The sequence below is a fragment of the Ursus americanus genome, chromosome 6 (assembly GCF_024610735.1).
Source record: "Ursus americanus isolate L20-20 chromosome 6, mUrsAme1.1.p, whole genome shotgun sequence".
Classification (NCBI taxonomy): Eukaryota; Metazoa; Chordata; class Mammalia; order Carnivora; family Ursidae; genus Ursus; species Ursus americanus.
The window spans coordinates 12,428,884-12,442,505 of NC_142132.1; the positions used below are offsets into that span (position 1 = coordinate 12,428,884).

At 48.9% G+C, this 13,622-nt stretch overlaps 1 protein-coding gene across 1 annotated transcript; it reads left to right on the plus strand.

Annotated features, from left to right (window-relative positions):
• The first annotated feature begins 466 nt into the window (after positions 1–466).
• PRLHR (prolactin releasing hormone receptor) lies at positions 467–1,579 on the plus strand. Its single transcript, XM_045802845.2, has one exon. The coding sequence runs from the start codon at positions 467–469 to the stop codon at positions 1,577–1,579; it is 1,113 nt and encodes a 370-aa protein (XP_045658801.2).
• The last annotated feature ends 12,043 nt before the right edge of the window (positions 1,580–13,622 follow it).

The window sequence follows — 13,622 nt, forward strand, 5'->3', positions numbered from 1 at the left end:
GGGCGGGGCGGAGGGGAGGCGCTCCCAGTCCCTCTCAAAAACTGCGAGCCCACTGGGAACTCCTGAATCTGTTCAGCTTCCGCGGAGGAACGAGAAGCACGCCGTCGTGGGCTGAGGACCGCTAGGGGACAGCCGGGATTCGGCCCCTCCCTCCCTGGCGCGTTTTCCCGCCCGCCAAGCCCCACTCACCAGGTAGGACTATGCTCCTGGGTCTGACCTGCGCGGACTGCGAAGGCTCTACATTGAATAGGAGGCGTTTAAATAACCTGTGCACACGTAGTCTCGCATAGATTTATTTTTACATGGGGGGATGACAGCACTTCTGATTGTTGTTATTTATTTTGGCCAGTTATTCTAAAGGGAGTATTTGGATAATTGAGGTGGGGGAGGGAGGCACGATTGGTGTGGGAGGGGATGGATGGACAGTGGGAAGTGACGGGCTTTGATTCTCTTTGGACAGGTGGCCATGGCCTCACTGCCGACTCAGGGCCCCCCGGTCCCTGACTTATTTTCTGGGTTGCCACCAGCGGCCTCAACTCCTGCCAACCAGAGCACGGAGGCCTCGGCGGTCAATGGGTCAGCGGCTGGCCCAGGCGCTCAGGCCATCACTCCTTTCCAAAGCCTGCAGCTGGTTCATCAGCTCAAGGGGCTGATCGTGCTTCTCTACAGCATCGTGGTTGTTGTGGGGCTGGTGGGCAACTGCCTGCTGGTGCTGGTGATTGCGCGGGTGCGTCGGCTGCACAACGTGACCAACTTCCTCATCGGCAACCTGGCCTTGTCCGATGTGCTCATGTGCACCGCCTGCGTACCGCTCACGCTGGCTTACGCTTTCGAACCACGCGGCTGGGTGTTCGGCGGCGGCCTGTGCCACTTGGTCTTCTTCCTGCAGCCTGTCACCGTCTACGTGTCGGTGTTCACTCTCACCACCATCGCTGTGGACCGCTACGTCGTGCTCGTGCACCCGCTGCGCCGGCGTATCTCCCTGCGCCTCAGCGCCTACGCCGTGCTGGCCATCTGGGCGCTGTCCGCGGTGCTGGCGCTGCCAGCCGCAGTGCACACGTACCACGTCGAGCTCAAGCCGCACGGTGTGCGCCTCTGCGAGGAATTCTGGGGGTCCCAGGAGCTCCAGCGGCAGCTCTATGCTTGGGGGCTGCTGCTCGTCACCTACCTGCTCCCCCTGCTGGTCATCCTCCTGTCTTACGTCCGGGTGTCGGTGAAGCTACGGAACCGCGTGGTGCCGGGCTGCGTGACCCAGAGTCAGGCCGACTGGGACCGTGCGCGGCGCCGCCGCACCTTCTGCCTGCTGGTGGTGGTCGTGGTGGTGTTCGCCGTCTGCTGGCTGCCGCTGCACGTCTTCAACCTGCTGCGAGACCTCGACCCGCACGCCATCGACCCCTACGCCTTCGGGTTAGTGCAGCTGCTCTGCCACTGGCTCGCCATGAGCTCGGCGTGCTACAACCCCTTCATTTACGCCTGGCTGCACGACAACTTCCGTGAGGAGCTGCGCAAGCTCTTGCTTGCCTGGCCCCGCAAGATCGTGCCGCACGGCCAGACCATGACAGTTAGCGTGGTCATCTGATGCCACCGCTTCAGGACTTGGCTGGGGATTTCCACGTCCACTAGTCTCCGTGGGTGCCCACCTGAGGCCGGACTGGAGCGCTTATTCCCAGCACCAGGGCTAATCCAAAACGTGGCAAAACTTCCAGCTTAGCCTTCTTGTCTAGATGTCTTGCCTTGTCCTTGTGTCTATGTAAAATGTGAAGTAGGCTTTGGTGGGAGTCTTGTGATTGCTTGGAAGAGGCCACGGAGAGAGAAGAAGATTTATTATTTCCTCTTTATGCCCTTGAATGCCAAACAAATTTTTTTCTCATGGTTCATGATAGTAATTCAGAACCCTGGCTGTCTTCCTTGCTTTCCCCTCTGCTTGCTCAATGGTAAGATGAAGAGTGAGGGTGGGATTTAAAATGACTGCGTTGGGGTTGGTGAAGCTTTGCGGGTTGCCTTTTAAAAAGGACTCATCTAAGCTATCACACCTGAAATTGATGAGTCAATCTGAACCCATTAATTCCTAGGATTCCAAGGAAATATGTATAACAAATCTATATCTGGGATTTCAACATTTCCTGAATAAGACCTTCCCACACCAAAAGGGTTTTACTTTTAAATTCACTTGAATTTATAGCATGAAAACCCTCATGAGCCACCTTTCAAAATGTCTTGCTATTGTTCCCCTCCTCCTTATCCTCTAACTTCTATTTGAAAATTATAAGATGAATTATTCAATGAAGGGGTAGATAAATAGGGTTAAAGAAGAAAAGGTCCAAATCACTTAAGGGGGCATGTAACTGCATGGGACAGACATCTATCTGTGTGTGTGTGTGTTTGCCACAAGGCAGGTACACAGATATTTGGTTTTCTGAATACTCAGTGTTAACCATGTTCCAAAGCATTCTCTTGCATTCTCTAATTGCTCAGTTGCAAGAGATCAACAGCTGTCATCTGACTGCTCAGCACCTGCTCGGCGGTGACACGCTTGGAACACAATCAACCCAGAATGCAACGACTGGGAAAAGTTTACTTAAGGCCATAACTGAAAAATAAACTACCACCCAACTGCCATGAAACACGTTATTCTTTCCAGGGTTAAGGGGACAGGTGAAGACTGTTGGGCCATGATACCAGGCTGATAATCCTCACCTTCACCTCCTGAGAATTTTGTAAATGAGGACAAGCGCCCTGGGACAAGGGTTTTCACATGGATGTGGGAGCAGTGACTGGACAGTGAGGGTAAGAGTCTTGGGAAGTGATACACGATATCCACCTGTCAGATCAGCCCCTCGGGGCATATAGGGCATGAGCTAGTACAGCAACTGCAAGTTTGTTATCATCCGTTAGACTCCAGTACCACCCTCGCTCACTCTACAGTAGAATTTACCTCTCTCCTTCTCTTACTCTCTAAAATGAGCTCATTCACTCATGAAAGTTTGCCCTGAAAGGCAGGGAAAGAGGGGAAAGACTTGGAGATGACAAGGACTAAGTCCCATTACTCCAAGGCCAGCAATCACGATAGGAGAGTAAGTATTCGTGATTGGGCCACTTAGCAAGATGCCTCTTCAGTAGCTATATATCGAGACCATTCACAGCTTGGGGGAGGGCAGGACAAGGCTGGCTTGGGAGAAAGGAAAAAGCAGGTTAACTTGGGAGATGCAAGTTACCTTTGGCAATGGCACAAATTACTAACTTTCAGCTTCATCTGTGGATGTGGACAACGAAGCCAATGCTCTAATAAACATAGCCCACCTACAGCATTATGTCCCTCCCCCGTTCCAAAAGAGCTCATCCCCCAGGCATCCCAGAGACTGGCTCCTGCACTTCCAGCAGCTGTATTACTTGGGAGGCTCAAGGCCAGACAGACATTTCATGTTCCTCAGAACATTCTTTTGAGGGGAATGTGTGCGGAATGGAGGGGATGGGGGAAAGGATGGGATTAGTTGGGGGAGGGATCTGATTAATTGTAATTTCTGTTTTGGAAAGCTTAAATCACTGGTTCTCAGCTCTGGCTGCTCCTAGAATCAGTTGGAAAGCTTTCAAAAAACATCAGTGCCTAGGTCCTATCCCCAGGGAGTCCAACTGATTTGAAATGGGACCCGGGCCTCAACATTTTTCAAAGCACTTCAGGTGACTTTAATATGCACCCAAGGTTAATAAGCCCCTTAAGCATTGCCTTCCAGTGAATCTCAGCAACATCTGAATGAAGCTTTGATTGTACCTGCCAAAGGTATTATGAATTTGGAGTTGAATTCTGACAGGGCGTTACGTGCTACACTTGGGGAATAATACTCTTTTAGCCTTCAGACAGGATTCATGAATCACACAGAGGCAAATCCGTATAATCAGAATATATAGGTATTCATTCAACAGTTTCCTTACAAATCTATGTGTAAGGCAGTGCATGAGTTCAATCTTCTTTTTTTTCCAACTTTAGATTTATTTGCATTATAAAGTCATACACCACGAATTATTCCAAATCCTGGTTTCCAGGGTGTTAAAAAAATGGAAGTGTTCTCTGATTAGCTTCATCTAAATCTACATCAACTGTGAGAAGAAAGTGTCCTCATTAATTACTAGAAAAGCTGCCAGCTGTTTCTAGCCTACAACTTAAGTTAAAAATGTTAACACTTACATGGACTTTATGGAGAGCCTGAAGAGGCTGGAGAATTATGCTGTGTTTATGTTTATAAACATCTTTACGAATGATCCACATCACTGCCTGAACAGCAACTAATTAATTCCTGCCCTATCTGGAATCGATCTCGGACCAGTTTGACTACAAAACAAACCGACTTTAAAAAATAATCTCTCGGAAGTGAGTCCTATAGAAATTCACATAGCGCCGAGGTAGAAAATTTTATTTAACATAACTTATTTTAGTTAATACCAGGCATCCAGCCCTCTTCCTGCAAGGAGTCACACAGGCCATAAAGCTGGGAGCGGAGCCAGCTGGGTACCTGGCAGCAGTCCATTCCGAGGCTGCTGGGAGGTTCTGTAATCCTCTTTGCAAGCATTGTCACTGGGTCTCACTTTTGGCAGCCAATCAATAGATTTATCTCAGTAAATCAGTCGGGGAGTGTTTCAATATGTGTTGGCAGCAGTTACCTGGAAATAGCAACTGTGAGAGATGCTAAGGTAACAGTATTCTAATCGATGTAACCTTCCTGAATATTTATTCTTGTGGATTTTCAGCCTGGTCTTTTATTGGGGGTGCTAAGGTCCAGGTTTATTTTCTCAGGTAGGCTAGTTAACCATCTCTGTCCTATGGCTTGCATTTCTGAACATTTAGTAGTCTTGCAAATGCAAGGCATGGAGCTGATATCAAGGGGACCCAGGCAAGAGTGTAGCTAGAACTGAGAGTGAACCCAGGGTCCATCCCCCACAGATGAGAGGGGAGGAGCACTTTTGTTCTACCAAGTAGATCTTCGATGGATTTCCCTCCATGTGTTACGTCTTTGTTATGTGTGTAAGGTGCACGTGTGACTGACTCACTGTATGAAGCTCTTCGGGCTGGGGCTTGCACTGTTTGATGTCTCGTGGGTGCTCAATAAATATGAAATCAGTAGTACCATCTCAAGTTGCATAATACAGTAAACTGCATAACCTGGGGATGGCCAGGGCCAAAGCAAAAATAAATCGTATCAAGGATAACATGCTACTCAATCTGGATTTGTCATTTCAGGCTAATTCCAGGAATGAACTGTTCATTTGGGGTCTTTTCTGACCCCCTGGCTCCAACCTCAGTAATGACAGCATTTCAATACATGGTACCGAACTCTGTGCCTTCCAAAACTGCATGCCTAGATTGACAGGTCCACCAAAAGGAGAGTAGAGAGTTTCATGCTTCATTTCTATATTCATCTCTAAACTGGATCATTATTTAAAGGCTAGCATTTTATTACTCGTTTCCAACTATCACTTGGGAAATTCAAAAACATCCAGCACATAGGTCTATAAACCAGATTCAATCATCTAGATTCCAAACTGTCCATGACAGGGTCACAAAGAGGATTTTCTGACGCTTCTAAAATAAGACTTAAAAATGCATTTATGGACACCTTTCCAGGGATCCACTTATTTTGCAAAGTGAGATAAGCTATATACAGATGTTGGACATGTCAAGTGTTCCTTTGGATGGGTGAGAGTTGTAATCTTGATATGTTAAAAGTCTGCGCATTCTCTGTCCATCTTTGGAAATAGAAAGCCTTATTTTGAAAATTGAGTGTGCACACTTCCAACAGCTTTTGAATCGTTCTTCTCTGCTTTCCAAGTCAATTCCTCTTCTGCTCCCACTCCTTATTTCTCTATTTCTGGCCCTTTTCTGCTATTTTCTCATATTATCTCTAACATACGTCCGATCTGAAGCTCCTTCCTCTCCAGTGGAGAGGAAGCAGTGGGACTCAAGCGTCCATCTTCTTGTGGGTTCGTGTAAGGTGAATCATGTTGGACAGATACTCTGGCTAATTCTGTTGCACAGGCAGGCTTCCTCAGATCAGCGGAGGGCTGCTGCCCAACGCATTTCCTGCCCACGGTGGGATCTTGGAGCTCACACCGTTGATCGTTTCACAGACAAGCTCCAGGCAGAGGTGAGAGGCGGGCATCGGGAGTTTGCACAGGATCTCAAGCTGGGCTCTTAATGTGCTGAATCCCACGGAGAGCTCTCAAGAGAGGCCTACCAACGAAAGGTCAAATGTGTTGCATTTTGATGTTTGGGGCTGGAACAAGAAAACCAGAGCCAGAAAAAGCAAAGGACCATCTCCTCTTTTAAGTATTCCTTGCCTCCTTCTCTCAGCTCTCAAAAAAAAAAAAAAAAAATCCTCCTCTTGATTGGCTGACGACTAAATCCCACAACCCCAGAGCTCATCTCCTCCTTCTAGAGCGACATCTAATGATGAATGGAAAGTTACTCCCTTCTCCCCATCCCACACACTCAGTATTGCCAAGTAATGAAAAAAAAAATCCTTTCAGCTGGAAGAATTAAACGAAAACTCCAGGTCTCAGCTCTGGGTGAGAAGTCAGGTGCTGGGCTTCTTCTCTAGCCCAGAACACCACAGTCACCTTGGGTGTTCATCTAGGAGGATGGCCCAGTCACCTGAGTAGGGGGCTCAGTGTTGCAGCATAACAGGCCCTGGGGTGGTTAGATGGGTGGCCTGGCCATGCGGGGTGTGCGGCCACTGTGTGGACAAGTCCTTCCGAGGCCACTGCCTGTCCCCTGCCAGATCCTGGCAAGCACACTGACCTCCGCATTATCACGGAAAAGAGCCAAGGGCAAGCACAGGTGGAAAGCTAGAGCACGGGTAGGCGCCTTCAATGGCCATAATGGTTTCTTTAAAACAAGCCTCTTTATTCCCCAGTCTCCCCCAGCAAAGCCCCTTTTCTTTCTGTGATATAATTGCAGAGCTTGGGCTGTTTTCACAACAACGTTGCTTTCTGGGAGAGGGATGTCTTCTGAGGCCTACTGGGAGATTAATAATAAGCCATTTCCACATGCAGCTGAGCCAAAGCCTCACGACCTGGCCAGAACCCAGGTCCTCTGCCCGACCTCACCCTGGGGAATTGGCTCCGTCAGGGCGCATTGGCTCCACTGCCAGCACTAGTGCCTCCCACCCTCGCGAGGGAGGGTTGGCCTCCAGGGACCAGCTGAGTCTCCATGGCCTGGCTGCTGGGGTCCTTCTCAGGGCCCAAGGGCAAAGGGTGTCTCCCACCACAAGGGTGCACTTTCAAAGGCTCAGACGGAGTCAAGAGCCACTCCCTCTGCGTCCACATCCGCGGCAGCACGCAGTCCCTGCACCGTGATTAACTTCTGGACCTCTGCCATGGGCTCCTGTGCCGCTGACCTTGGACTAGGCCCCCGAATTCCAGCACTGGGTGCGCGGCGTCTTCCTGTGCTACTTTGTGGTCCTCTTGCAGACTAGCGACTACACTGTATTCGGGCTTACTGTCTTCCCGTGGATCTCTCCTAGGAGTTCGTGGCTATTCCGCAGCTGAGCCACGCCCTGGCGGCGCTCCGGGGGCTGCACGCCTCTGTTGCAGACCTCGTCGTGGCCAGCAGCGCCGGACCTACACCAAGGACTTGCCATGGTCGACGCTGTGGGGGCCTCCCTGTCGCCTCTGGCGGTGTCACGGTCCTCCCACCCGCTCTGTGAGCACAGACGGGCCCAGCCACCGTGCGCCCCCAGGCGGAGCGAGGGCTCACTGCCGCTGCTCGTCCAGACAGCCGGCGTGTCTGCAGCCCCACCACTTGAGCGTCTTCACCTGCTCCAGACACGGGGCCTGAGCCTCATCCCCAGTGCTCTTTCAGTGTCCTGCAATTGTTCTGTCCCTGGCACCTCCCGCACCCGCGCCAACCCCATGCCCTCCGGTTCTCGCCCAACTCCGGGTCTTGCCTTCGGTCTCCATCCTCTCCCTCTCCCGCTTCTTCTCCCGGAACCCAGGGGAGGCCAAGTCCATGCCCTATGTCTCGGGCCCCACTCCCTTGCACTTTCCCAGCTCCGGCCCCGGGGCACTGCGGCTGTGCCCCGCCGGGAGGTGCGCGCTTACAGACGGGGGCGCTGCAGGGCGGCGGTCCAGGCACCCAGGCGCTACAGTGGGACTGCTTGCCAGGTGAGGCGCATTCGAGGTTCTTCCAGAGATTCTGGCGTTGGTGGTGGGGCTTGGAGAGGAAGCACTCAGGCAGCCCTTGCGGGAGCTTCTTTTGCCCTGGGCAGCTGTCCAGCCCTGGCGCGCACAAGCCATACTTTGGGGCTCCTCTCCACAGCAGTTTCTGTCGCCTTATTCTAAGTGATCCATACTTAGTTTCTTAGGCGTCCCTTGATCACTGTGGAAACAACGCCTGACTTCCGAGGAAGAAATCTGGAGTGTCCTCGTGGTTGAGCCCTTCCCTGTGGGGCAAGCATGCGGGGATCCAGCAGCCTCCGTGGTGAGTGGTTGCGTGTGTATGTGCTCTCGGGGTGCTGCCTGGAGAGCGCTGGGCTCCCTGCCGGGCTTCTGACATGACTGTGTCACCTGATTGCCTATTTCCTGCGCATTAGCTGCAAAACCGCCTATATTGTGTATGTGTTGGCGACTCCAGAGATCCCATCCTTCCTGCTAGTGGAAATGGTGGGAACTGGGGAGCAAAGGCGTAAGGAAACTGGTTCGCAGGCCCAGAGGAGGAGTCAGACCTGGGGTGGGGGAGTCAGACCTGGGGTGGGGTGGTTCTCGCATTGGCTCTCCTGGAGCAATGAGTTTGGCTGTTTTTCCTGGGTGAACCAACTGGCGGTGCCCAGCAAGGTCTTCGTGTTGGGAGGTTCTTGTGACCTGGCAGAACACACTGCATATTTTCCTAGAAGATGTGGGGTCAGCAGGTGGCGCAAAGCTAGCCCAGGAAAAAAACAAAGATCACCTGTTGGCCCACTGCTCCTGGAAATTGTTGACCTAAAGCTAGGCTCCTTTCTGAATAAGGAAGCTCCAGCATTTAGATGTTTGTTTTTTTTTTTAAGTTACAAAACAAATTTTTTACTTTAAAAAATAATAGGTGAAAATTTCCCATTCATCTCTCCTGGGGAAGTTAATAGTTCGTGCTTTTCTTTCCAGACTCTATCAGGAGCACATATATGCAGTTTATATTTTACCAAAATGGGATTAAACTGTACATGATGTTTTATACTTTACTCCCCTTAAAATTATATTAACGATGGCCTTCCATGTTGAGGTATAGAGATGGCCCTCATTCTGTGCTGGCTGACTGAAGAGGAGTCGGTGGTCTGAATGGAACACTAGTCAGCCATTTCTCAGCCAGTGAGTGGCATTGGTTGAAGAGACAATTTCGGGACTTAGAAGGGCTCCCCGAGCTCTGCAGGAAATGCAGAGCAGTTTGAATTCATTATAATCACAGAGACCAGGGTGCTGCCCCTTGGTGGATGGGGGCAGGGTGAGGGGGACGATTCTCTGTGGAGCCTTCCCATGGATACTATCTGAGTGGGTTGTGGGAAACTTGGCTCCCAACACAAAGGCCTTGCCTGTTTCTTCTTGGCCATTTTCAGATTCTGCTCAGCACCTGATCATGGCTGGTGCCCCCTGGGCTGCTCCTCAGCAAACAATAGCTGGTGTTTAAAATGACACACTGACAACCCAGGGTGTGATTCCCCCGGAGTTGGGAGGTGGGGTGCAAATCCCTCTTGTATGTTGAATTCACAAAGCTCAAAGGCCGGTGGGGAGTAAAGTACTTCATTCACCTTATTTGACCACAGATGTCTCAGCCAGGTCCCATCCCAACACAGCTGAGGAGGGTTTATTGATAAAGGGTCCATTTACAAAGGTCAGGGTGACATACAGGGAAGTATCGAGCAGTAATCAGCAGCCAGTAGAAACAGAGGAGCTGTTACCATCCCCGATCTCAGGAGCATCCCCGAGGAGGGGAGGGAGAGGTTGCTGAAACTCCAAAGGGCAGAGTCGTTTAGTGAAGACCGTCTTAGAGGAGTAGTATCTTAGAGGAGGGCTAGAGCCAGCCCAGGTGTCTCCACAGATTGGGAGCCAGGGGAGAAAGCAAATTGACAAGAAACAGATACTCCCCAGACATGCCTACGTGTCACAAAAGTGATATACAAGTGTCCTGCAAAGTGGAGGAGATGTTCACGTTTGGCCTTCACGATCAAAGAAGTCTTTGTGAACCAGGTGGCTTTGGAGCCAGACTTTGAAAGGTCCTGGGATCGTAAGCAGTAGAGACAGTAATGGCAGGAAAGCATGCTGTGGGCAGGGAAGAACATTAGTAAGGGGTCCGAGGTGGGAAAGGATGATGTCCAGTGGAAGGTATTGGCTGTGCTTATGAGGATGATGAAAGCTGGGTTGGCTGAAGCTAGACCCAGGAAGATTAATAATACCAGATAAGTTTGTTGAATTCTTACTAAGTGCTAGGTACTTTTCATTATATCATTTATTTCTCAACACGTTAGGAAGTAGGCCTTCTTATTATTCTTAATTTGTAGCTAGGAACACAGACATTTAAGGAAGCCAAGTACATTGTCAAGGTGTCTCAGGTAGTAAGTGTTGGAGCTGGGATCTGAGTTCCAAAGCCTGCGTCCCTATCCATGTAATATCCTGATTTGAATTTTCACCCTAAGGAGTCTGGACCTTTTGGGAGGCAGTAGGGAGTCGCTGAAGGTTTACAATGAGTGGGAGACAAAAAAAAAAAAAAAAAAAGACTTGTTCAAGAATGTACGCTAGAACCAACGCTGACAACAGGGAAAGTGTGGTTTAGGGAGACACAAGAAGCAGGGAGATGAGTTAGAGAATCATACCATCTTCTGGGAGAGGGAGAACAAGGAAAAGAAGTAGGGCAGTTCAAGTGAGAATGGAGAAGAGAACAGGTGGCAAAGGGCCTTTGAGAGAAATTAGCATCAGATATCTGAATGTCTTCTCAGGTTAGATGTTTCCTATTTGCCTTATTTACATTAGGAAGGAAAGGTAAAATATGGGGTCTATGCCATAGGTAATTAAAACCTGCATCAATCAGGAGTGCTTTTTCTAGAAAGTAGAGAATACCCAACTAAGCATAAAGCATTACTCTTGAGAACATTTATTGTCTGACTCAAAAAGAACTCTGGAGGCAGGCAGTTTCCAGAATGGTCCTCAAAGACCATTGGTTACCCAAAAAATATTTATATCCCAGTAACATAAAGTACTTGAAACATTATACAAGTCCTTCAGCAAACCCCCATATGAGAATTTCTTATCGGCCTCATTCCTTCTACCCCTTCCCCACCCTGTCCCCCTGGCATCCAGTCTCCAAACTATTGATCAGCCTCTTTTCCTTCAAGACTACCTTCACAACTCATTGTTTTTCTCTTCTGGGGAATCTCTTCAACTTAGTCCTTTATCTCCCTAGCTAGTTTGCTAGGGCTGTGTCCTAGTCAGCTCGTCTGCCGTAACAGAATACCACAGACTGCGTGGCTTAGACAACATGAATTTATTTCTCACAGTTCTAGAGATTGAAGCCCAAGATTAAGGTGTCGTCAGGTTAGATCTTTTTGCCCTGGGGTCTCTCTCCTTGACTTCTCTTTCCCCTACTGTGTCCTTGCATGGCCTTTTCTCTCTGTGTGTATATCCTTGGTGTTTCTTCCTTTTCTTATAAGGACTAGTCAGATTGTATTAAGATTTCACCCTTATGATCTCATGTAATTGTCTCTAAAGGCCCTGTCTCTGAATACAGTCACAATGGATGTTAGGGCTTCAACATATGAATTGGGGCAGGGAAACGATTCAGTCCACATCACTCCCCAACTCCTACCCATGTCGGAGCTCATCGTAACATATTCAAAGATTAGGGTCACTGGTTGAGTTTTCTGAGAAACAGACTCTGAGAAAGAGATTAGCACGCAGCCTTTTTATTAAGGAGTTCTTTGAAAGTTCTGTGGAAGGGAAGGGAAGGGAAGGAAAATGAAGAGAAAGGAAGGAGATTATTGGTCAGAGGGAGAAGTTGAGCTACAAGGTAGTTTCAACGGAGGACTCAGCCAACCCTATGGGAATATCTGGAATATCTTATGTTGCAAAGAGGAAGCATGGGACCATTTTCCATGTCAGTCAGTCATTGGATGTAGGTTGTAAGGAAAGAAGGCACGACCTTGAATGAGTTGGCTCTCTTCAACTGAGGCAATCCCTGAAGGGGCTGATAGTTCCTGACATGAGTCATAGGTTGTGAGCCGGTGTGCTTTGTTGGATGTTCAACTGGTCGACCTCTTTGGGCTCTATTACGCTGGAGAGCAGGGGAGTTAACGGTCCTGGGGCAAAACTATAAAATGTATACTGAAGGCAAACTGTTTCTGATCTTTTCTTTTGATAGGAAAGGAAAGGAATGCATTTGCCTGATCAAAGGCTACATACCACGTACCTGAGGCCGTGTCAGTCTTTTCTAGTAAAAGATACCGTACTCAGCACAACAGCCAGCGTGGGGGTGGCCACAGTTTTTCCGTGGCCTTTGGCTGGAGTAGAAAGCAGCTATTGCCTGAAAGTTACCTGTCTTGTTAAGCTTCTTTCCTGTACCTGGCTAGAGAGAGTAGACTTTTTGGGGGACCTTTTAATTTTGCCTTTGTCTAGTGGTGTTTTGTGTTGCCAGTGTTTGCAGTTCCAAGTCTGGGGTATACGAGGCAGAAATACAAGCCAGGGAGCATACTACTGTGTTGTTCTCTGGGTTCCGAGGTTCCTGTCTGGTCCTTCCTTCTACCTTTCAGAATCTTATGTTTTCTTTATGTATAATATCAGGATTTTTAGTGGTACTTAGCAGGAGGAATAGGAAAAAGTAAATCTATCTTCCTAGAAGTAGAGTTCCAAGATAACATTTTTAAGTGCATAGAACACATAGGTTTACAAAGGAAACCAATTATATTAAAACATAGTTTAAAAATACTTAAAAATGTATAATTGGGATGTATTAACATATCCATTTCTTTATTAATATACTAAATAAAATAGTGGCGGGTCTGTCGGTCACTGTAACATTGAAACCTGATTCGCTTTAGTGGCATTTGTGCCACAGTTGCCGTGTGATGTCAAATAATGTGTGACTTCTGGTGACAGAGTCACTGACGTTTCTCATTGGACTGCGCCTTTTTGCCTCCATTCATAATGGAAGGAAATCCATTTTTTTTTTGGTGAGAGGTGAGTCAGAAAATACAGGTCAGTTATTTTCTGATCCCAGTTCACAGACCCACCCCTTGGCTTCCAAGGATAAAATTGAATATACTCTTAACCTCAAGCCCAGACCAACCATAGCAAACCTGGTAGGCAGAGATTTCTGGCAGAGACTTAAGAAAAAACCCTTTGGGACCAGAAGCCCACAGTGGTCAAGAAATAAGATGATCAGCCCAGGACAGCCAAGGGCACAGCTGGATCTGATTAGGGGCTGACAGGAAGTCGCGTTTCTGGGCCGGACACTGGATCTCAGGGATTCCTGCTGCCCAGAGCTGTGAACACCCCTTCAGTGAAGCTGGGAAAGCTCTACCAAGACTGGGAGTTGCGGTCATCCAGGAGAGACAGCATCTGAGAAGAGGATGGGTCTCTGGCCACTCAGCTGGGCAGAGTTTAGACAGAGGAGG